At 40.9% G+C, this 25537-nt stretch overlaps 1 protein-coding gene across 1 annotated transcript; it reads right to left on the bottom strand.

The window, feature by feature from the left end:
* Positions 1-290: 290 nt before the first annotated feature.
* Positions 291-25537, bottom strand: chrna6 (cholinergic receptor, nicotinic, alpha 6). The gene is made up of 8 exons (XM_030432362.1): positions 25130-25537; positions 12975-13114; positions 11813-11857; positions 9196-9305; positions 7798-8005; positions 5697-6308; positions 4934-5206; positions 291-2187 (listed from the first exon to the last, which is right to left on the bottom strand). The coding sequence occupies exons 1-8, from the start codon at positions 25185-25187 to the stop codon at positions 2062-2064; spliced, it is 1572 nt and encodes a 523-aa protein (XP_030288222.1). The 5' UTR covers positions 25188-25537; the 3' UTR covers positions 291-2061.

Genomic DNA, 25537 nt, shown 5'->3' with positions numbered 1-25537 from the left:
TGGGAGGTCGACCCTCTGACAGAAGAATGTGATCAAGCGGCAATGTCATGCATAATAATGCATTTCATCTACCTCTAGAATTATGTCTCCAGCACTTAAATGTCCAGATTTAAATTAGACTCTGGAACTGGAAGCTTAATTATAACACAAGAAAAATATCAAAGTAATCCTCCTGTTTCATTGGGTAAGTGTGTGTGTGTGTGTGTGTGTGTGTGTGTGTACTGTAAATGTTTATGTGTTACAGCCCTCTGAAGAATATATTATTATGTTACAGACTCTTTCCAGTGGCATTTTTGAAAACCTCTAGCAGCAAATGCCATTCACTTTATTTGAAGAAATATTGCATTTATTGTAAGACAATCAGACAAAAAGAAAGACAAAGATAATTTCATACAAACATGTTTTTCTCCCTTAAGCATGATTTGTGAATTTTCTAACGCATCGTATGACCAAAAAGGACCGGGGATAAATGAAATCAAACCAATGAAGCGGTACCATCATAGCGCTGTAATCAGGGGACAATATATTTGTGGCCAAAGCAATCAAAATATTCTGTCATGCATGTTTCTCGCATTGCATGTTTGCTCGTAATAACAAACGTAATCAAAAGTGACAAGAAAAAGAAAACATTGAATTAATAGCCATGGAATTGGATGATAGAATCCTCTCATGAATTAATTAATGCAATGCTATTTCAGGAATCTCATCAAGTACCATTTAATCCAATATTTACCAGGCCAACCAATTACCTTGTGGAACATTAATCAGAGAGAACATTTATAAACACATGGTTTCTAATTACAAAAAGAAGAACAGCCTGCCCTTATTTGTATAAAGCGCTGCCAAGTGCGCCAGAAATCGGTACTCTAATTGGAAATGACACAAAACAGCGGTGAGCGCGATCGGTTCTGACAGAGGGCAGCTTGATGAATCAGACTGGGGAGCGGGTACGACAGCCATCAGTCAGCTCAAAGGGGACAGAGTTAACTGTCTGCTGCAGGGCTGAGTTCAGGAGAGTTTGTGTCATATCTACTGGATGTGGAAAAGTTCCCAGTTCACTCACATCTATTGGATGTTGATTCTCCGGTTCCGGTCCTGAAGGACTATTAGATGTGCCAAGTTTTGTTCCCAGCCAAGCTCTAACATGCCTCTTTTTAATTATACAGGTGTCATGACTACAAGGCATACACTGTAACTGAATTTGGTCAAAAGTAAGGTACGACCTTAATTTTACTCTTTCATGTGTTAGCATATGAATAATCATAATGCCATATAAATAAAGTGCATGGAGATAACGTGTCACATTTGCAAAAAAGAGCGCCAACACAATAACTTCTGTGTAACTGCAGTCTGTTTAGTTATCTCCTGGATCTACAACATCTTTTAATTACGTTTTCTCAACTAATCAAATAAATCTATTTTCTTAAACCTGTACAAATCTTTATAAAAAGCGAGACAGAGTGCAACACTTTTAAGGAATTATGTTGGTTCTTTGTCAGTGTTTTGATTAAATAATCAGTCTTAAAGCGCTTCAAATTAAGGCATTACAACCTTTTTATCTGCACTTTAACAGCCAGTTCTAAAAACTTTAAACCCTTTGGCAACACTTCACTAATACTGGTAACACTAAATAACCATCATTAATATAGATCACATTTAAAGTTAATTAAACTTTAGTTAATATTACAATACAATGCTTTATAAACTATTTGTTATTGTAAAGTTGAACATTATTTTTATAAACCTTTACAACTGCATACAAAATGGTAAATAATGCATTTCATTGTTTGTTAACAGTCGTCCAACAATTAACTTAAGTTTTAGTACAAATATAACATTAATCAATGATAGTTATAATGAAGTGTTACCAGCCCTTTTTTCTTACCTTCATTATTTCTATATCACTGCTTTCTGCAAAAGGCAAGAAGCAAAACCTGCACACCAAGTAGTGCTTTAGGACTCAGAACTCTGTCTTCTGATTGGTCAACTGAGAACTGAGAGTTAGTCACTTGTTCAGGATTGGTCGACACAGGGCGGCAATGAACCCTGATCGGATAGCAGTTACGAGACGAAGCCACAAAGCGGCTGGAGGAAGAGGCCCACGGTTCCCAGGACGCACACGGTCACAAACACCCAAAGGAAGATTCTATCGATCACCATGGCAACATACTTCCAGTCATCTTCCACCTGTGAGTGAGGGAGGGGACACGACAACGAGGACAGTGTCAGCAGTGACAAATGCAAGATGAAAAGTGAGGAGATTTTTTTGAAAAAAAAGCGGGTGAGGAGAGGTGCTCAGTGAGGGGAAACAGAGTGGTTCAGAATCTCAGAGGGTGGGAGGTTTGTGGGAGTCAATGGGGGGAGAATTACACAGCAGGAATGGAAAGAAGGAAAGAAACAAAGAAAGAAGAAAAGGAGTTGAAGATTTCTTTTAAGCCAACAGAAAATTGATACATAATTTACACAGGAGGAAATTACTATGATAATCACATTCAAACCACGGTGTCAAAAGAAGCGACAGGCGTTTTGACAAAGCTGATTGAGCCACGAGTTTTGCATATCAAAGGCTGCCTCTCCCCTTTGGGAGATTTCACCCACTGTATTTATAACTGACAGAGGGAGGAGGGAGAGCTCTCCACTCAAATATAAAATTATTTGGTTCTAACTTACGCAGACATTCACTTATGGAGCAGGTTAGGATCTGCAACAATGCTGCCCTGAATCACAGCAGTATGCTCCCGGGCCAATGCTGCTAGGAGCGTGTTTGCATAAATACATTATGCATCGACCACATTCCCTGTCTGTTCGCTTTCCATGACTGACTGGAGGTTTAAATAAAGTTTAGAAAACCTGCATTATCAGATTTCCAGTGAGACTTGATCGGAAAAGTTTGGTCGGCTACTGTATTTCCTAAAAAAGCTCGCAAAAAAAAAGCTACACAGTGAGCATTTTACTGTTGTTGGTGTGATATTCAACACATACAGTACAGTAACTACAACTTGTCATTATGGAACATCACAATAAAGGCGGTCTTATATTGTTTCCCTTGCGGAAAATTGTGCTGATGAGCAGTGTCATCTTTGAAAAGATAAATGAGATTAATTACAATTTGTACTGGATTGTCATAGCTTGGGCACCATTTCTGTCTTTTATTATGACATTTTACTCTGTGTGATAGTCTGATCAAGACACACGAGCATTAAGATGGGTTGGAAACAAGCCCATAGTTTAGCATGATTATCAAAACCACTGTAAGCTGAGATGTATGTTTACATGAGCTTGGATAATAATTACACTGTTTGTCTTTGTTTTGTCTTCAAAATTAACAGAGCTGACCTATGAGGTCTGTTTAAACACTCTCTGATAATCCTTTTTCACAGCAGACATTTTGGTACGGCATCACAGAACGAAGCGGTTTGAACTCATAATATTGAGACAAAAGCGGTTGCATTTCATTACCATTGACCTTTTTCACAGAAAATATGTGGATGTGTCACAGCAGGAACAGACTCAGATGTAAGTAAAATATATACTGGCTGAATTTAGTCGCTTATAAGCGAGTTCTTGCGTTGTCTGCTGACTGTCACTGTCTCAATGACATGTCTTGACTGGAACACTTGAATACTGCAGAGCCATTGTTCATGTTATTAGTAACACCTGTGACAGGGTCAAAATCTCTGCTGTGAAGAATGGTACATGCAAACTCACTGGTACACTTATTGGGACAGCGCCAGTATAAATATGATTAATTATCACTGTTGTTTTCCTGCTGGGAGCAGTCACGTGTGTGCCATGAAAAGGCCAGTGATCGGACTGCTTGTGTTGACTTCCTTTCAGTGATGTTCTTAGATCACAGCACATAGCCACGTAAATACAATGCTGTCATTGCTGATTGACATTACTACTGATAGGAAAAGAACAATTTTGGTTTGTGGTTGGGTGAATCTTAGGAGAACTGGAAGCAGCTGCCCACGGTTTAATATTTTACACTCTTGTCAAAATTACATTTATAATCCATAGGAATAAGAGCTAGGTATCACCAGAATTGAAACTGCACAGTTCTCAGATAAACAACTGTGTGTTCAATGCCAAGTCTTTTTGGGTGCATTCCTCCCCTCACAGTTTTGGATGTTTCCTTTTCCCTTGGTAGCACCTACTGGCGTATTTGCTATTTTCTGAAAATATCACAACACACCACCTGCTAATCCTCACAATACCAGTCTACATAATTAAGAAGGTATTTTGGTGAATTTAATTAAACATGCAATATGTGTTTTGGCTGAAAACTTATCAACAGTATGTTGGGGGAATAACATTTTTTGACAATATGAGTAGTGTGTACTGTGAGGCAGAGAATCTACATTAGTAAGCATCTGATTCAGCAAGCTAAACAGCTAGCCCCAGCCCATCCCAGTCCAAAGCTCCTGTGTAAACAGTGCAAACATCAAGACTTTCCAAGCTCCTGTCCTGGCTGCTAGCTGCACAGCTAACTACACTGTTTGCAGCACTTCGCGGTTCCTCTAGCACTATGCTGCCCACAATTACTTTTGAGTATGCATTTTTTCATATATTGCTAATTTGGGATTTTGATTTACTTTTCAATTCACTTTCGCTTTCCATTTGTCTCCCTCCTTAGTGGTGGTTAAGCAAAAGCTGATACTAACTTCATTATTTACAGCGCAGACAAAAGCTTACTGACATTTAAAAATATTTGTATTCTAATTATTATGGAAAACATTATGGATTGCCCTTAATAAAACAATACGTTTTTGTCTGAGGACAAACCCAGGACAACAATCTGACAGAAAGCAAACAACCAAAATGTTGAAATGTATATTTGTATACATGTATTCTTTGGAGGACACTGAACATCAGCGGCTCTTGAACATCTGTGTTGCATTCTCACTGTCAGTCAGTGAAAATAATGACTCACCTCTTTGGCCTTGTTGCGACTCCTCATGTTCTCAGCGATGTACTTGACACTGTCGATGGCCTGTTTGATCTCAGGTGATACCACAGAAAAGGCCACCACTGTGTTGATGCTCTGTGGACTCAGCTGACGCGTGATCTTCCCCACCTCTGGTGTATCCGGGGTCTCCTTCCCATGCTGGCAGGGGCAGGGGCATTTCTTCCCAGTGCAGCCCTCCACGGACGAGAGCTTACTGTCCCCGAACTCCAGACAGTTGAGGGAGCCTCCTCCAACCTGCTGTGAATCATGAGCAGAGTTCAGGTTAAGTTCCACATTCTGCTTCAACTCAAAGTGGACATTTTTCAGGTGATAAAATTGTATACATCAAGGAATCTGTGGGGTCAGTGGGATCTTAGCCTTATACTTTAACAAGGTGTCATCAAGGACACACTTGTTTCTTTTCAGTGTTTTGGGTAGTAAAACTTTAATAAGGGCTCCCTTTGAGCTCTCAGTATTGACCATAAGGAACTTATGTGATCATACTGTATATACATTGTGTGCAAGAACCTTCTTCACCAGCAAAGAAAAGTTTTCCAGATTTTCAACTGACAGCAGTCTTTGAAGCAACATGAAAAGGGAAAGAAAAGGTGTCATGCATCTAACCTGTCTTGATCAGGTTCTTGACCTTCTCTAGGTGGTGAAAGGGAGACATACCCCGCTTAAATGTCTTTGCTTTAATTAGATAGTCCAGACCTGGACTTGATATTAGGGGATGGGGAGGCCTTACCTGCATCAAGCTATTCTTTCTTTTCTTTCCTCCTTTGCCTCCTCCGCCTCCTCCTCCCCCTCCAGCTCCTCCTGCCTCCCCACTGCTGTCCAACCCCCGAGCCTTGCTGTCTTCGTCAATCGGCCTCCGCATCAGCATAATCCTCGGCAGCATTTTGAGAAACACCGAGCGCACCCAACTCGGCATGGTATGGGTCATTGGCGTGCGGTAGTGTACGTTCAGCACGAACACAGTTATGACGATGCTGAGTGTGACGAAGATCATTGTGAAGAGCAGGTACTCTCCAATGAGCGGGATGACCAGCGACGTGGAGGGGATGGTCTCCGTGATAACGAGCAGGAACACAGTGAGGGAGAGCAGGACGGAGATACAGAGCGTGACCTTCTCACCACAGTCAGACGGGAGATAGAAAACCAGCACTGTGAGGAAAGAGATGAGGAGGCAGGGGATGATGAGGTTGATGGTGTAGAAGAGCGGCAAGCGCCGGATGTAGAAGGAGTAGGTGATGTCTGGGTAGATCTCCTCACAGCAGTTGTACTTAATATCATGCTTGTAGCCTGGAGCGTCAATGATTTCCCATTCACCACTCTCCCAGAAGTCTTTCAGGTTCACCTAGAAGATTGACAATGGTCTTAAAATCACATAGGGATTTAACACAAGTACAACATTCAGGGCCAACTTACCATTCTTAAAAGAGCCATGTCTAGCTTGGGAACCAAACAAATGTGCAAGCTCATGTTTCAGTAGCTCTGACAGATGCGTCTGACCAGCCTCCTATTCAGACAGTTTTGTCTGTGACTTGCTTTGTGAAGAGTTAATCACAACTGTTTATATTGATAAGTTAAATACAATAACTGACACAGGGGCATCTAGTGCAATGTACCAGGGTCTCAAGACTCAGATCAAACTGTCAAATAGAAATCAAGATTCTGTTGCTGGATTGGCTATTTCATGCCTTCGGTGTTTTCAGAAAGTGATTGTGGTGGTCTGTTTAGCCGACGAGGTCATTTGTGACCAGGCTGCAATTTTCTTTTCTCCTTGAAAAGCTTCATCCTGACTTGCAGCGCTACATCAGAATTTGGTGCTCTGATTGGTTATATGTCTATCCAATTGCATCCAGGGGCATTTTGTTCTGCGGCTGATTCCCAGTCAGAAAGCTCCAGGGCTGAAAAATGAAGCCACCTAGGAAGTACTGGAACGGTCACTTGAGGCTGGCCCCAAAAGTGAGTCAACCCCTGTTACAGTCCATGTTAAAATGCTTAACCATACAGCAAATATATACATTGTTTACAGCCTGGAAGAAATGAAAAGTATTAAAACATTAATTTCCCTGCTCATGGCATCTTTATGGGGGGCGAAGAAACAGAGTATCTGGTGTTTGCTAACTCTGAGTCAAAGATAAAACTGTACACAAACCCTCAGTGCCGGTTGTTGTTCATTTTCTTGCTGGTAATGTACAATCGGGAACTTGAATACACAGAAATGATCTCAATCAAACTCACACTGCTTCCAAGTTCAGCTCCACTCATGCTCCACCCCTCCACCACCACCCACCTTGAGGTTAATTTTTGCTCTTTAGAAAACCTATGGGTGATGTCACGGTGGCTCTGTCCGCTATTTTTTCAGTCAGTGATTATGGCACTTGGAAATGAAACTAATACACATTTGCAAAATAGTCTGGCAATGCCAGGCTAGACCCTGTTAGTCAACACAACAAAAGGCTCATTCTTTTTGCTGACAGAAATGGATTTGTTAGATTTGTCAAATAACTCAAAGCTGATTGTCACATGCTTCATGTTTACATGCACCCAAAATGTTATATGTTGTTTCAAGAAGACACTGAGAACTATTGTTTAAACTAAATAACACAAAACAATATTTCAGTAATATAAGAAGTTAAGTGAAGAGGAAATGACATCATCAGGAGCTCCCTCCAATGTAAAAAAAAAAAAAAAAGAATGATCCCTAAAGTAAATGCATGCAGTATCTGATTGGATGAGTGTTATTAGTTGTTTTCATGCAGGTAGGAATGACAGAAAAATGATGTAAAAATAAATAATTGACAGTTACAGCAGACTTGTACACAGTTACAAACACTGACCTTAGACCCGATAAGTACCAGGTCAATCTTGGCTTTGTCATAAGTCCAGGAGCCAAACTTCATGGAGCAGTTTTGATAGTCGAAGGGGAAATAGGTGATGTCCATGGGGCAGGAGGATTTAAAAATTGCTGGGGGAACCCAGGTGATGGTGCCATCAAACTTCAGGAGAGCCTTGGTCTTATCCTCCACTAGGAAATCACCTACAGCGCTGTGTATGACGTGTGTGTGTGTGTGTTTGTATAATCGAGCACAAGTATTCCCATGGCGAGGGGGAATGAGGAGATATGACACAAGCATATGTGGGTTTTGAAAAGGACACAAAGGTTAGACGAAGGCGGACCCATCAAACAATGAGAGGGAAGGCGAGGAGAAAATGAAAGCGAGGAACATAAGAGAGGGGAGAAGATAAAAAGGTGAGAGATAGGAAGGTGAGAGAGAGCATTAGGATTAAAAGACAGAGGACAATGAAGCTGCATTACATTGTATTGTGAAATACAAAATTGCCTTTGATTAACATTATGAGTCACCTTTGTGTGTGTGGAAAAAAATAATTGAGACCATAATTAACATTTGGAGAACAGAGCAGAGCATAAACTAACCCTGAACAATAGACAGTCATGTTCGCATACTTCAGTGTTATTACAGTATATTGTGTTTCACAGTGTGGCAGCTGGAGGGATAAATGAAAGTGACATGAATTTGGACATTACTGTCGTTTTTTCATGATGTAAGTAACAGGTTTTACAGGCTGAAATTGCGAGGGTTTTTTGTTAATGCCTTCATATGAGTAGTTTATCTGCCAACTCAATGGGTAAAGGTTTAATTAAAGCTGCTGTTGGTCATATATTTTTAATCAAATAAGTATTTAATAGCTCATTATTCCAACAGCAATTACTGTCATAGAGTATTTGGCCAGCAACCCATGTCTCTCCTCCCCCCGCTCTTGCAGTAAAAGAGATAATACATTTTCTGACGTCCCTTGCTCAGTTTGTCCAGTCAGGACAGAGAACTCCATAAGGAGACGGTCCTGTCTGCACGAGATCTCGCAGAGAGTTTGCTGCTATTACGGGTGATTACTGCTGCACATTCGCGTGGCGACGTAGAGAGCAAGGAGGGGATTGCTGACTGCAAAACGGACAGGAAGTTGGCTAAAACAATGACGCTAACAGCAGCTTTAGGTTTCAAAAACAAAAACCAAGGCTAATACACAGTTGTTTGATTTTGTATATAGAACCACTGACCCTGGAGAGGCCACTTTCCAGGAAATCGTGAACGTTTTATTTTGTAAACCATCGCTGTTGTCTTTTCTGATGCAGAACTCTAATAATGATGGCAATACTAGTGAACAAGGTGATGGTAATGATGATGATGATGATGATGATGATAGTTATGCCTCACTTGTTGTAGAGCACAATGTCGGGTCTCCAGATCTTGTTTGATGGAACTCTAATGAACTCAATCCCGTCAAACTCAGCTGGCAACCATCGCAGCTTGTAGTCGTTCCAAATCTGAGAGACGGGGAGAGAAAAACATTGTGAGCATACTGAGGAGTCAACCATCTGTTTTGTGTTTTGCATTGTACACTGCAGACAGTCTTAGTCACTGGAGACATCCCCCTTCATGGGAATATTTTGAAATACATATTTATACTGCCGGAAGAACTTCCTTTGATGTCTTACAGTAGAGCCAAATAAGGATATTTTAGCAAAAAATCTGATGTTTGGAGACAGAAACATGAATTTCAAGGAGCATCTGCTGCTTTTTTTTTTTTTTTTTTTCTATAGAAAATCAAGCACAAACATGTATGTTTTTCATGCAATTCCTCGTGGTAATAAAGCCACGGAGCTTCAATAAGTAAATAATAAGACATCTACATTAGTCATATTTGTGTAAAGAGCAGTTCTCAGAGACGCGGAGAAATAAAGAATGTGTGCTCTCGCTTGCTGTTCTGTCAACATACCTGAGGGTAATATTTCATGAGCCATAGATCCATTAGTCTTGGCTATTTGCATGTCATTCAAGATGAATTCATTCATTAGCACGGCGGATTAATACCCAGTTGTGACCTGGGAGCAGTTTAATTAACCACTTCATGCTACAGTGGCTTTTCCATTTATCTATCCAGAGTTATTACAATCTGATTGGCTGGAGATGTAATTCCTGATCCAGGTCGAGGTTTTATGGCTCACCGTTTACAAAATGAAATGATCCACACACACCTACTATCTATGAACACAACAATCTAGCAATGAGAAAAACATACAGTGAGTACATTTCAACATGCTAGTAAGTTGATGTGTGTTTCTGTTTAATACAGTGTAGTAGTTTGACAGAGTGCGGAACAGCTAGTATTTCCACAAAGACTAGATTGTTACACAGGCACATTTTAATATTAATAATAACTAATAGTAGGTAGATAGGGTGCAGATTGTGTTATATTTTTTATAAATTTGAGATCATGTAATATTTCCTTATCAATATTCCATTAAACACTTACTAAATGAGGGTACATCCTTAGATACTCATATACTATTTCAGGATACTGGTCTGACTCGATAGCTTTTGACTGAATTTCCTCCACGCAACAGCCCAACCAATCAAATCAAAGGTTGTCTGACAAGCAAATGTCAAACATAAATTTTTACATCATAAGATAAATAAAAGCGACCTTCTCAGGAAAGAAGTGAAGAAAACAAAAATGCAATCACATAAATAGAAAAGCTAGCATCTAAATGTGATTAAGCTCCCGTCCCCGGGTGAAAAGCAGTTACAGGATAAAGAGCAGAAAAAGAAAATGATTGAAAAAAACAAAACATAAAAACTAAACTTTTTGATAAGCAGATCAAGTATTCTTACATGTTGCTTCTTGTGTGTTGTAAGCACACTTCAGCTATAAATCGCCTATACATTTACATTTACGGCAAAAATCACTTATTCAATGAGTCTTACACAGAGGCTGTCTGTAAATGTGCAGTTTTCACTTGTTAAAATTAACTTCTCTTATCTCCAACATAAAAGTAGTCAATGGAGTGTGGTTTAAGGAGCCTGAAATGAACACATTTAGAAACACTGTATTCTGATACAGGAGGAATCCCCTGCAGTGTTACTGCAGAGCAGATGCAATACATTCATCAAGGGGGGCCTCCTAAAATGGCTACCACTGTAATCCCACTGGCTGCGATTCAAAGTGTTTATCAGTGACTGTGGTGTTGACACAGCTTCTCATTAGTGATGCCTTGTTATAAATAAACAGCTCAGCCACTACAAACAACAAATACGATCAGTCTGTACGGGTCTTTCAATGCATTTTAATTGGAGAGCTCAGAGATCACAGCATCTTATCCATCACTGAATCGCATCAGCATCCAACAGCTGTTTGTCCAATGTAATGCAATTAGTCACTGATTTGAAAAGGCAAGTTGTGTTATGTTTATTATCGCTTGCAGTTTAAGTTATATGTTTTTTAAAGGGACATTTAAAGGGATTTAGAAGAGGAACAAGTCAAACTAAAATAGGTAAAAAGGTATCCGAGCAGCCTGAAGGACTGAGACGAAATGCATTATTTTGGAGAATAGCTTGCTGTGTGAGGTCAGGAGTTCAGGGTCCGTGTCTGCTGAGAGGCAGAGCGTGACTCAACATAATGCTAACATTGATCACCAGCTGATTGCATTCTGGTGTCTGTCTAAGATATGCATCTGTCTTGGTCACTTGCCCCCGCTACTTTATTCCTTACTGTGTTTAACATTTTAGTGATGTATGACATTCACACACACACACACACACACACGCACATACACACACGCACACACACGGGGACAGAGAAACAGAGAGCAGTGACATTCCATATTGATGTCTGCTTAGTATGTATAGATGTGCTAACACACATGAACCCTCCTCAGTCTTCACTTACTTCTGTCTCTGTAGTCTCCTGTAGAGATGAGCTTATGTCAGTAGTGTTGCATGTTGTGTGTGATGGTGTGTGTTTGTGCGTGTGTGTGTGTGTGTGTGTACTTACATGTCGGAGCCATAAATTTGTTTCCATGATCTGATTCACTTCATCCTGCAGAGACAAGGAGGAGGAGGAGAGCTTGTTAGCCAGTTGAACGTGTGTGTGTTTGTGCGTGCGTGCGTGCGCGTGTTTGCGTGTGTGTGTGTGTGTATGTGTGGGTGTTCGAGTGCGTCCATGTGAGAGAGTGTGTGTTGCTGGAACGAAATGGAATTCATCACTATGCTTTGACCTCCAGGGCTGGAGTTGATTGACAGAAAAGGTCATAAGTAAGTTAATAATACATGGAGAGGTAAGAGATGTCCTTTTCTGAGACCCATTCATAGAATAGAATAGAATAGAATGCTTAGAATGCTTTTATTGTCATTGCATTTAAGTACAATGAAATTGGAGATGTGCAGTTTGATGTGCAGTCACGTGATTCGCTAAATTCCACATAAACCACATACAGATGAGCCTCACATTATGTATACAAACAGACATGTGAAAAATATGTGCAGAGACACACATATTCAGTCAATGCGCCCACGTTTACACACTCACCTTTAGATTAATCGCACCTTGCCGAGCACGCAGATACAGCTACCTATCAGTCCAGTCTGAAAAAGGCTCCTGCAGGCAATTTTCTCTTAATCTGAGGATTTCCATTCTGAGCTCAAAACCTCTTTTCACCGGCGGATGTGCTGCAAACCCCCCGAACAGCACCATCCCCCACCCGCATTAAACTTAACATTGCCGAAGCAAAATAGCAGTGTATAACAACACTGTGTGGCATTTTCCGAATCCGTGAAATTGAGCAGACTAAATAAAGACTGCATTCACTTTCGGCTTTCACTCCTCTCGTTCTGCAGCTTATCTTTTGCCTTTTCTGTATCAAAGGTATGAAATATGATCACGATGTTCGTAGGAAGACGTCTCTGAGTTCACAGAGACTCGCACGCTGTTGAGAGGATGCTGTAAGTAAAACATTGGCTTTGGTCACCTTTGTTCATGCACACTTAGTAAACGAGACGCACAGAGCTGGATGAAATGAAAAGCGCAAAGGTGCTTAAAACACCTTTGACATCATGTTTAACTGAGCCTTTTCAAGCTGTGCACACATTATGATTATAATATCGACTCCTGTGTGTGTGTGTGTGGTTGTGTGTGTGTTTATGGTTGAGTAGCTTACAACTTTGACGAGCTGCGAGATGGAGACCTCGAACTCCACTGTGACGGGGTCGGAGACATTTTCGACTGGTCTGATGAACTGGTTGTATCTTCTGAACAGTTTCCTGAACAGCCGGTCCTCTGCCTTGGATGAGAAGCAATCTGTACAATGGACAGAGACATTAAGAAGAGAAAGGACATGGAGAGTGATCGGTGGCTGGATGAGAGAGAGGAAGAGACTGAAAGAAGAGAAAGAAGTGCTCTGAATTGTAAACCACACGTTCTTAATCCAATAGAAATCTAACCGTCTCGATGAAGTGATAGATTTCTGAAAGGCTGACGCTATCGGTGACGATCAGCACAAAAAACAGAAAATCGGTCTCTCCCAGTTTTGATGAAGCGTCACATCAGTCAAGTCTTTTGAGCGTGTGGATTAATGTTTTATGATATCTGATGAATCGTCTATGAAAAAGTTCTCTTCAGATTATAGATCCTCTGCTCAGATCTTCAGAGGCGAAAGTCCACTTTGAACAAGACTGTGACATGAGAAGGCTTTTTGGGGTGTTTAAATGAAGTCATGGCATTTGAAAGTGTAAAGTAAGGAAGCACAAAACAGCCTTGTCCACCCTGAATGGTAGAGGTATATCACATGCAGTCTGAAGTATTTGATCTGTGACATTCATGTTCTGCCGCTGCTTGTCAATTGGGAATATGAGAAGGGAGGAAGAAAACTCATCACTTCATTCAGGGCACGGACGCCCCACAGCGACCTTTAGACCTGACCTCCTGAGTGACGCGATGGCTTTCAGTCTCAATGCCTCAATTTCTTTCAGTTCAGTTCAGTTAACCGTGAGGCCTTTTTCATTAGCTCCTGTTTCTAAAGCCGTCACCTGCCCTCTAGATCTGGGACCTACTGTCTTCACAGACCTAAACTTAGTTTCCCCTCAGCTTTTACAACCGCCGATATCAAACCATTATTTGAGAAATCGAACCTTCACCTAATCTCTCCCTGATACCAGCCTTTCTTGCAGTTCCAGGTATAAATACAAACACACCTTCCAGAGTGACAAATCTTTTGGTAGCTACTTTATTGACTCAGATTGTTCATTTCTTCCTCCACTTGATCTTGTGTTTACAGCATGTCATCAAATTGCCTGCTGAGCAATATATTTTCCACCAGCTATGCCTCAAGGTCATGGCTACAGTAAATGTTTCAAGTCAGTCCAACATGGAAGCTGCTTATTTCAGCTGAATCCCCTGCCTCACTTCAGTCCATTGTTGTTACGTGCGTGGGAGTAGTATCACTTTAAAAGCCCGAAACGTGTCTGCTTTTTTCGGTAGAATTATGTGCAGGTGGTATATTACCATATCCAAGATGTCCTAGAATAGAAACTCATTTAAGCACAAATAAAAAATGTAACATCTAAATGGAGATAAATCACAGTGACAAGCATGTCCTCTTCTCTTCTCCTGACTAATGGTAAATATAGATAGGTGGGTGTTGGCAGCTGTGGGAGTTCATCCTGTATGAGGACACACTTTATAATAATTTACCTTAATAGAGTTATATTTAGGTCTAGACTGCTGCTTAAGTGCTGTACACATAATCAAAATATGAAGGGCGTTATTTACTAATTATCCAGGAAGAAGCCTGGACAGCCTGAGGCACAATATTAGCATGTCTACAAAAATGCACAGCAAGCTATTTTATCATAGTGCACAGGAGTTGTAGACTGTAGCCTGAGGACAGGAGGTGAAGAACGGAAAGTTTTTCTAAAATATTTTTTTTTAGTGCAGGTTTGAAATCAAGTTGTTGGAGAAGTTCTGTTCCTAAATATCATTTGACAAAAGACTTTGTTCTCTCCCGACTAATCTGATCCAATTCAATAATCCTTGTGATTTTCCTGAAACTAAATGTTTTGGCACTATTAGTGGCCGGTATTCTTTCACAAATAGCCAATTAGCGTATTTACATTGAGTAATAACCTATTTATATCAATTTTAGTGGCAGGGCCTGCCATTCTCATTTATGTTCAAATTACCATTCTACGTATGAGGGATGCACAAGAAACAGTGTTACTGTTCTGGTCACTCTGGTCACCGTATCAGATTAGTATTAAGTTACTGCTAATGCCAACCAATCATTTCCCTCTGCTGATGCTTCACTTTAAAAGCCTTCAATTGGCTAAACGGGGGAGGCTTTTATTGCCAAGAAACCAAATGAAATGCAATTTATCTGTCACTGTTAAATAAAGTGCTCGACAAGGTGTCCATCATCAGGAATTAATGGACGCTGTGGAGATCTCCGGGGAGTCTGTAATTTCCTGATGATGAACACCTCAAGTGGCAATAACTCTCTATCCTCGGCGACACCTCAGGGCCTGACTAATACTGGAAGATTATTAAAATCTCAATTGGTTCCTATGTAATGGAAATGTTGTTTGCTGCGCCTGTAAAATAGGAAAATTTTAAGATACGGCTAATAAACTAAATAAAGTCTGCTCAACTCTGAAAAACCTCTAGCCAGAAAGCTAGACAAAGCTAGGTTGACAAACAGTAAATCTAGGTTGACGATACGTTTAACAACATGACTAGAAAGCTAGCTAGCCATGTCATTATCCCCAAATCAATATCAAGATTTTCTTAAACTAATGATAGGCAATGGTGGTCACTAGTTTTTCGCAATCCCATATTCTGGGTCCTGTAGTATGACACTGCACTTCTGAAATCGTTCAGATTATGACTTTAAATCCAGATGTGATATTGAATAAGAGTGAAACTGCACTCTTTATCAAGACAAACCAGTTTTTGTTGGTTGCATAAGCCGCGCACGTTTTCAAAGTGTACCATATCAAAGCGACTAGTTGAATGTTCCCCACACAGTTTTTTGCTGCCTTGAGGCCGACTGAGTCACAGCGGCTATCACTCCCGCAGTTAGTGAAGATGATCACCCACTCTTCCTGCTTCAAGACCCCCAGTGCCCTCAGAGTTGTCACGCAGGAAACCTGCTCGCTCCCCATCATAAATATAAATATCTAAATCAATAAAACATTTTTCTCTGCTGGACAGCTCTCAAGGTTGGTGGGTGGAGGAGAAAGGGTGCAGGAAAGGGCCGGATCGGATAGGGAATGTGCCAAAGGGCCAAAGAAAGTGAAAAAGAAAAAAACAAAGAAAACAAGTGAAGCAGAAAGACAAAGAATACGTCTACCAGTCAGAAGAATGTTGCAGAACTTGCCACCACAAAGACACCAGCAGATTTTGCTTCTGTTGTTTTTTTTCCCCTAAACTCTTCAAATACTGTCCTCATTTGACTAAAAATCTAAAACTGAGTGTGGGATAGATGAGATCTCTTCTCTTAATTGAAATGGACTTCTTTGGAGAAGGCATTAAAAATCATGATGAAACAGTGCTGACCCTATTACATCAAGATCCCTTCCTCAAAGGCAAGAGATAACCCTCATAGTGCAGATAACAATGACACCAGAAACCCAGCTGGTGCTGAAGACCGTCTGAAGAGGACACAAGGAATTTAAAAAACATCAAGATGAGGAGAGGAGAGGAGAGGAGAGGAGAGAAAGCAGAGAGAGAATGAAAGCAAAGCCTTCTTAAAATGTCATTCAGCAGATTATGTGAATCCAGACTTCATAGCCCTCCGTCTGTTAGCTGCCTAGCATGTGCTAATGCTATGCTAAATAGAGTTTAAGTAGAGTTTAAAGGCAGCATGGTAGAACAGTTTGTATCTGATCCATGTGTGGCGGGAAAAAAATTAAACATTCCAAAAGACGACGCTGACAGCAGTATTTGGACACGCACAAGAAACAGAATAGAGCAGAACAGAATAGAATAGAATAGAACAAGGAATAAAGGCAGGAATGAAATGTCATTCTAAAGAAAAGATCAAATAAAAGAAGCTGAGAAATTAGATGGCCTGAAATGGACGTGCTGCTTCATGGACTTGTCAGTGTAATTACAAAAGCAGAGCTGCCCTCTGTTACATGTCCACTGACTAAACCACCTCTTTGATCAAAACAGGATCCTACACTCGCATGCTCATACACACACACACACACACACACACACACATACACACACACTTGCGCACATTTAACATTGGTCAGGTGCATTTCACGTTGAGAATCATAAGAGAACCAATTATGACAGAGAATGAGCCACAGGTGCAAACCACTTTCATCTGGGTTTATCACATTTCTGTCCTCTCTCTCTTGCCGTCTCTCTATCTGTGAATCCAATTAAATGTCTTCCTGTGTGTCTGGCCTGTTTTCAATGGCTGCTTTCTTTAGGATTAACATATCACATGGCAAAAAGGTATCAGGGTGAAAAAATGATTTACTAAGAAGACAGCACATGACATGGGCGAGGGGGGGAGTCCAATGCGTCTTCCTCTCCACTATACCGCACACTAAATAGCTGCCATTTGTAGGCCAGCTGTAGTTGCTATAGCTTTGGCTTTCTCCACGTGTTGTAACGATGGGGCTGTAATAAGAGAGTTCAAGTGCATTTTGAGAGTTTGTAGATAGATTTCAAAATCAAAAACACAACAGCAAATGTCTGAGAAATTGATTATGGTGTGTATTTATGTACACTAATGTGAGCTATAATGGTTGGCTGATCCAGCTAGCTAGCTTATGACATACAGTAGCAGCCTCTAGAACAAAGACCATAAAGTGAACTAGCTAAATTAGTGGGGCTGTGGGGTTACAAAATATTTAAATAAAGGGGGCCCTGCTCTAAGTACAGTGTGCACTATCTTTCAACGGTTCTGCTGTTAGAATAAAGTCTCTCCACCAACCAGTTCAACAGAGGGCTAAGCTAGCAAGCTAGCTAGCACAAGCTGCCTGGGAAAGTCGGCTTTTCCATCAGACCAGCAAAACTATTCACAAATACTCAATTTCTTTCATTTATACTAAAACTGTACTTACCGGGAGAATTGCTGACATCTAGAAATGTGTTAACATCTACAAAAGGGACAATAGAAACACAAGCCGTCATACATGAAGCGACACAGCAGTCATTCAGGCAAAGCACAGGTGCTACTAATGATATTTAACCGTGGTTCTGTTCTACAGAAGTGTCCCAGTGGGCTGAACCATGATACTGTGACAGCGAACCGGCCAACAAAGTAACAGGACTTCCGAACTAAAGCAGCTAAATGCAGTTCTGCCACCAGTCTTTGTATTACTTACACCTGTGATTTCCTGCTGTGACGAAATGTCGTCTATGAAACAGTACTGTTGTGTTTGAGGCCACTCTATTGTCCAAGCTAACGTCAGTTTTGTCAAATGATAGAGTTAGCCAAGCATCAGTTGAGCCTGGCAGTTACTGGGTAAGCCTCAAATATTATAAATATAAAGACTAATTTTATTGTAAGAACTTGTGTATGCGGTACAACCCTGTTTTATTTATTAAAGATTAGATCTTCACTTCACAAATGTGCAATAAGGCTAAATTTGAAGAAGAACAGCAGGTGCATCTGGCTCCTTATTAGCATCTGACACAACCTGGGTCATGTTTTATATGGATGTTAGAGGTAGGCTTGGGCTGATGTTAGATATTATCTTATATTTCTCTTCATATGGGATTTTATATTTATTATCGAGTAACAGCCATGACAGCATCTTCAGACTTGCATTTTGACGCAGAGCTGTCATGGCACGTCGATATTGGGAGGCTACAGGTCAAGCGGCCTGATGTAATGAACGCCAGCTCACCAACCGGTCAATAATTTCAGTTTAAAGTGGGAGAGAATGAGGCTACATGTCGTCTTTATTGTGAGCCGGCGTTAACTAAACAGAGCAACACCAAACATTTGCAGTCTCACCTAAGACTCCATCACTGAATGCAATTCACTAGGCTGGTCTTGGTGAGGGGATGAGTTAATGACAACATCGTCTATCGAGATATTAATACAGGACAATATTGTGTTCTAAGATTTCGGATATCACGCAAGCCTAAATGAAAGTTTAGTTTTAGCCACGCAGAAGCATTTAATTCTTGATCACTGTGTCAACATTGGCATGCTAATTGATGACCTCAGTCCTAATATGATAACAGCTTAAAGAACACTTTGATATGACACATATAGCTGTATATCTGTGTAGATCTACATCACTGGTTGAGGTGGAACTGGAATCTTTTCAATTGGACTCTTTTGTTTTTAAACAAAATGAGAGAAAAAAGAAGCCGGCTCCGGCGTAAAAAAGCAGCCAGTGATTACGGTCAAGTCAGCAGCGTGTACATTTAATGCACTCAAATGTACAGTATCAATTATTCAACTCAATACGCAGAAACTGTCAAAACCCACTTTGAAAGCAAGTAAGTTGAAATACAGATCCAGCGAGACATTTAATGCTCCCGTTGACACGAGGGTCAGAGGTCATCGGCATACTGCGGGGGAAAAAAATGGTCTGGAGATGACTGTCACTCAGGACGATGATGGAGAGCGAGCATGAGGAGAACAAGAGGAATAGAGCGAAGGACAAATAATGAGTGATGGAGAAGAAGAGGCCATTTTATGGGCTTCACGAGAGGATACTGTTAGAGCCATTTAGCTTCCATTCTCCCCTGAGCGTGCAAATGCTTTTAAAGAGAGAGCGAGAGAGACGGAGAGGAAGAGAGCCAGACAGGGGCGAAGGAGAAAGTGCGTTTTCACTCTTCACATCTTCATCATCCTTACATTGTAAATACTGAATAAAAAAAAAGGAGTAATTGCTTGGCGACGAGCTGGAAGGCTCCGCTCAGACTGTTTGTTTTCCTTTTTGTTACGATTAAAGCCGGGTTGAAATGAGCTGAAGTCGACTGACGGAGATTAAACGGCAGGAGGAGAGCAGAGAGAGGGAGGGAGACAGAGACGCAACTGAGTAAGGCCGAGTGGAAAAGCTGGAGACAGAAACAGAACCTGGGAGATTTGTGGGTGAGAAAGTGTGGCGGAGGCACACGAATGAGAGGGACAGGTGCAAAGAGCCAGAGAAGATAGGATAGTGGATCAGGGATTGTGTGTGTGCGTGTGTGTGCGTGTGTGTGTCCAGCAAAAGGAGTGTTATTCTTTGCTTTTATATTTTCTTTTGACCGATATAAGGACTAATACAGGTCCAATACGGCGCTATTAAAAGCCCTGTGACATTCACAGAAGACTGCACAAGTAGCTTTCCGTGCGCTCGCACATTTACATACAGAAAGAAAATGATTTTTTTTTTCACCTTCAAAATGAGCGGATCAAGAAGAAACTGCTCGTCTTTCCCCCTCGAGGCGCCGCCCCCCCCCCCCCTCCAAAAAAAGTGGGTTACATGAATTTGAATGTGTTTCATGTAAAAGAGTCATTCAACCTTTGTAGTTCAATATCTGAACATCTTAAAATGTATATTTCTTGGTGATTGGGTGTAAATGAGGCCCTGCAGTGGCCATATTCTTCCTCTGTCTCCGGGGGTTCAGGTGATGTCATCTTAACCTTGACGAAGGAGAAGAGAAATTAGCCGTCATCTATGTGTTGTTTTTGGGGATTGTACACATATTCATTTTCACTGAATATGCTATGTGCTGACGACTGACTTACAGAAATCAAAGCACTCCCAGACTTTATGTGTTCTGGTAAAAGTGTGAAATCTAGTGCACAGGTTGGGTGTTCATGAAAACAGGTTCTGCGATTACAGTGTCGGTGTGAGGCGTGCTCAAAGCATTTATCTATGACTCAGTCCTCTTTAGCCACGCCCCCTCCGCCCTGTGTTCTGCTCTATAAATGTGACTGTGATATAAGTCTTGTTATCACACAGCTACTGTACAAACACACACACACACACACACACACACACACACACTCCATCACCACAGTTCACCGACCGGATCATCAGTCATGCATTCAAATGCATAAAGAGAGCAGCCTCTATTTGAATACAAGGGACAGCATCATGAACATACCTACAGGCTGAGGTAACACATTAGTCGGAGCACATTGAAACCCCTGGAAGCAAAAGTGCGTATGAGGCCACATTCAGCTCCGACAAAGGATGTGATGTCACAGTTTTTGATAAGGGTAATACATAAATGGGGATCAGAGCAATTGCTAGAGTTTGTAGTCCTGTGGTGTGCTGCTGCACTTATTATTAGGGGGGGGCAGATCGATCCAAATATCGATAGTATCGATACCAAGGTGTGTATTGGTATTGGATCGATACTAGCGCGATGAGATCGATATTTTTGTTGTAGTTTCTCTTCTATAAATTCATCAAATCACTTGTATTTCTTCACAGAATCTGTGTGACCGCAGCGTCTCTCTCAGTCCTTATGCACAGTGCTCCTCTCCACCTCTCTCAGGTTCACTCTGAAGTATGAATATGGCAGAATATGATTACCCTTTTGTGTATCTGTTGAAGGAACATTAGTATTCCTATTTAGGCTACATGCAGATAGGTTATAGATTTAATTATGTTAAATATTATTTTCTTATTTGGCTAAAATCTTTGTCCTGTGTTTTATTATTATCATAATCATGATCAGCTAATTAAAGGCAAAATTACAAAATCACTCAATGATCAGGAATTTAAGTAAAAAGTATCAGTATCGGTATCGGCAATACTGGCCTTGTAATTACTTGGTATCGGATCGATACCAAAATTTGCAGTATCGCCCACCCCTACTTATTATGCAGACATGTGTACACATGTCTGTGTATCATTGTCAACCTCGTATATCCACAGCTTCAAAGATTTACGAACTGTGTAACTGTGAAGTAACATGGCTTAAATCGTTTGATAATTTATGTGTGGAGTTGTGAGTATGATTTTCCATCCGTAAATGTGAAGTTGGATTTATAAATGACTTAATTTAACCCTGTCTAATAACTTGATTTGCAAAATATGCTTCAGAGGAAACATAATGGCTTCACTGCAATGTTTCCTTTTTACCAAGTGTGACATCACCATTTTCCATATATACTATATGCATATATCTATATATCTATCTAGATAGACAGACAGATAGATAGATAGATATGTGTATATATATATTTATCTATCTATCTCTATATATATATATAGATAGATTTATACACATATCTATATCTATCTATTTATATAGATATCTATATATATAAATTCAACAGATGGATAAGTGTACAAAGTTACGTTGTTGTCTCTCTTGTCTTTAGGTTACTCAAAAACATGCTTCAAACCAATCTTTAATCTTTTCTTTCAAGTTTTCAACACTATGATCCTTTTTTAACCTTCAAGGTTAATTTCACAAATGTTACTGATTGAAATGTCTTTTAAGGTCTTGAGGAGTACTAAAGCATATGTGAAAATGTGATATAAAGATATTTATATCTTATTCTATGGCTCCAGGGGAAGCTGTATAAAATCTGATAAATTGATTTCAGTAATGTCACTCAGTTGCTAAGTTGCATTGTGGGTAATGTAGGTGCAAGGTCTTGAACAGCCGTCTGCTGATCCGCAATGATCAAAATTGATGCAGCAGAACCAGAGATATCGTGCCTACATTACCCACAATGCAACATAGCCACTGAATGACATCACTGGAGACAATTTATCAGAGTACATGCAGCTTCATCTCGAGCCACAAAAGACTTTATTCTACTTTTTCAGGTATCCAGTAGTACTCCCGTTCACCTGTTCACACACTTTATTTTGTTAATTTTGGGGAGTCACCCTTTAATCACGTACTTTGGAATACAAAGACAAAACCAGAAAAGGGTTCATCTAGATGCCATGATATGCATGTCACATGTTGACAGTTTATAACATGTATATCTAAGTTAAACAATCTCTAAATGTGCAATAAATTGTTTGAATTGTACTCTAATCTGTAAAAAGGTTCTTCAGATTTGATCATGAAAATCGCAGGATCTGAGTTTAGTCAACTTCAGAGTAGCAAGCTCTCGTCCTGCCTGGCTAACGCTAGCTGTTGTATCTGGCCTCCCAGTAAATACCAGTAGTACAAGTACAGACTGTGATTCAGCTTTACGTATTCCCTCAAACATTTACACATGATTTAGTTCCACATGTGGCTTCAGATAACACAGGGTGAAAGAGAAGCACACACACACACACACACACAGACACACACACACAGACAGACACCTCTCAGCCGAGAGGGTCATGCACAGAAGAAAGTATGTGTGTAGAGGCTGATAAACCATAACAGAGCCTATCTGCCAGCTTCCATAAATCAGATAGCTGCTATTTGTGCCCTCGGAGCAAATGTTTACGTTACTGCTTTGAAATGCCGCTGCATAATTACGTGTGTGCATGTGTTCACAGAGTGGCTTCAGGTCACAGCCAGGCGCTGCCTCAGCTGCGGTCACTGATTAACTCTCTGCATGGACTTCAAAAGGACCAAATACTTCCTTCCTACCTTCCTGCCTGCCTTCCTTCCTTTTTCCCTATGTCCCTTGCTTACTTCCATATTTTCTCTCTTCTTTACTTTCTTCTTCCTCTTTGCCCACGTTCCATCCTTCATTATTCTTTCATTTCTTTCTGCCACCTCCCTCCTTTCGTTCTTCACTCTATTCCTTCATTTCTCCCTCACTGCCTTCCTCCTTACTTGCTTATTCTTCTGTTTAAATTGGTCTCCCTCTCTTCCATCTAATTTCCCTTCCTTCTTTCCTAATTTTCTTCTTTCCTTCCTTCCTTCCTATAACCGTTTCTTCCTTCCACCCATCATTCCTTGCTTCCTCTGACCCTGCTTCCTCCTTATTTCCTTTCACCCTTTCTTTAACCAATCCGTGCCTTCCATCCTTCCTTCCTTCCTTCCTGCCATTCTTGCTTTTGCCACCTTTTGTTGTCCGTTCTATCCATCTGTCCTTACTGTTTCCTTCTATCCTTCCTTCCTTATTTCCTTCCTTTCACCTTCTGTCCCCCTCTCTCAGCCTTCCTCCTTTTCTTCCTTCTTTCTATCCTTTCTTTATCCCTTGTTGTCTTCCATCCTTCAGTCTATTCCTCATTTCTTCCTTCCTCCCTTCCCTCCTCCCTTCCTTCCTCGCTTCCTTCCTTCCTTCCTTCCTTCCTCTCTTCCTTCTTTCCTCCCTCCCTTAACCAAGCATTTTCAACTCAATGTCTGCAGTCAGAGCTGCTACATTTTTTGCTTTAGGTATTACCTTGTCCTTATCTCAGTCATCAGTACACTTAAAAATAAACCTCCTTAAAAACGTATAGCCGAGTTAAACACAACTTGTGGGAGGAGTGTCCATCGAAATAGCCTTTAAATGACCCCACTTTACACTACATCCTCACTCTGTCTAAAAATACATTCCTACAGACAGGAACAGACACACTAAAGACAAGCAAATGTAACTTTTTATTTGTTCCATGAAGGGGGTAAAACGAAGAAAGGTTATCAGACTTATACAAAGACGCACACTGCAATGAGGAAGGTTGTTTTTTTGCTTTTTTTTTGTTTTTTTATCAAAAGCCTGCAGACGGAGTATCTCCCTGCCCTGACTGAAAAGCGCCTATCTATCTGCCCTCAGTCTGAATAAAACACTGTTGTGCGCAGGCCCCGAGTCACCCGTCAAGCTCTCTCACCCGCCGTCCGCAGGGAAACAGATCCTGTAAACAAAGTCTAATCTCTCTGGGTTTCCCGAAATCACGACTCACGCCTCAAAACAACATTTGCATTCATCAACATTCATTTGCCTTTTTTCCCTCGCATTCTTCTGCATTTCATTTTGTTGGCCTAGTTAACAGAGAAACAACTCGTGGACGAGGATTCTGACACGATCATGTGAGGACACAGACACATTTTACATATATTCAGAGGGCTAAAATGGACAGTTTGGCTTTTTATCGCCGGATGTCGAAAGAGTATGTTGTCACTTTTAGAACTGTTATAAAACTGAAAAAATTAAGAGACTGACTATCGATGATTTTTGCTCAAACGGCTGAGGAACTTCTTGGGCTTTTACGCGCCGGACAGAAACTCCTCACCAAATTTTCTGACTTCTCACAGCTCAGAGATTAAGACAAAGTTAGTGAAAAGCGTTTGATTTGACCGTCACAAAATCTCCAAGTTGACTGTCGAGGCACAGCCGTGCGTAAATCTCGCACCCTCCATCGCTTTTAAGCCGAACCATCGAAAATCCTCTATGCGTATCTGGCAGCATCAAATCCGCATCATATAAAAGCCAAACCTGGGACAAATCCTACTTACCTTGCGCCATCAAACCCACTAGAACAAGCAGTAAAGTGCATCTCGCCGCCGGCTTCATCGCTTCTTCACTTTTTTCTGTAGGAACTCGTTGGATTCTTGTCGACGAGAGGAAGAAATAACGTGAAATGGCATTAAAAACGCGCGTCTGTCCCCTGGTGCCGCCTGTCTCGCTCTGCCGGTGCGCTCCTTCCTGATCCGATCCAAACTTGACTTGGCTCGTCCCTCCCCTATGAGCGCAAAGCTCCCCTCTGGCGCATCCATACGGACTCCACACAGGGAGGGGAGATAAAAACCGCCCCGACAATTGCTCTCAAGGATAATAGGCGTAATTTGACTTCGGCGATGGCAGGGAGAGATCATTAATGAGTAAATCAAAATGTGAGGGCTGAATTCAGCGGGGGAGTGTTT

This window comes from Sparus aurata, chromosome 1 (assembly GCF_900880675.1).
Source record: "Sparus aurata chromosome 1, fSpaAur1.1, whole genome shotgun sequence".
Taxonomy (NCBI): Eukaryota; Metazoa; Chordata; class Actinopteri; order Spariformes; family Sparidae; genus Sparus; species Sparus aurata.
This window is presented reverse-complemented; position numbering and strand designations above follow the sequence as displayed.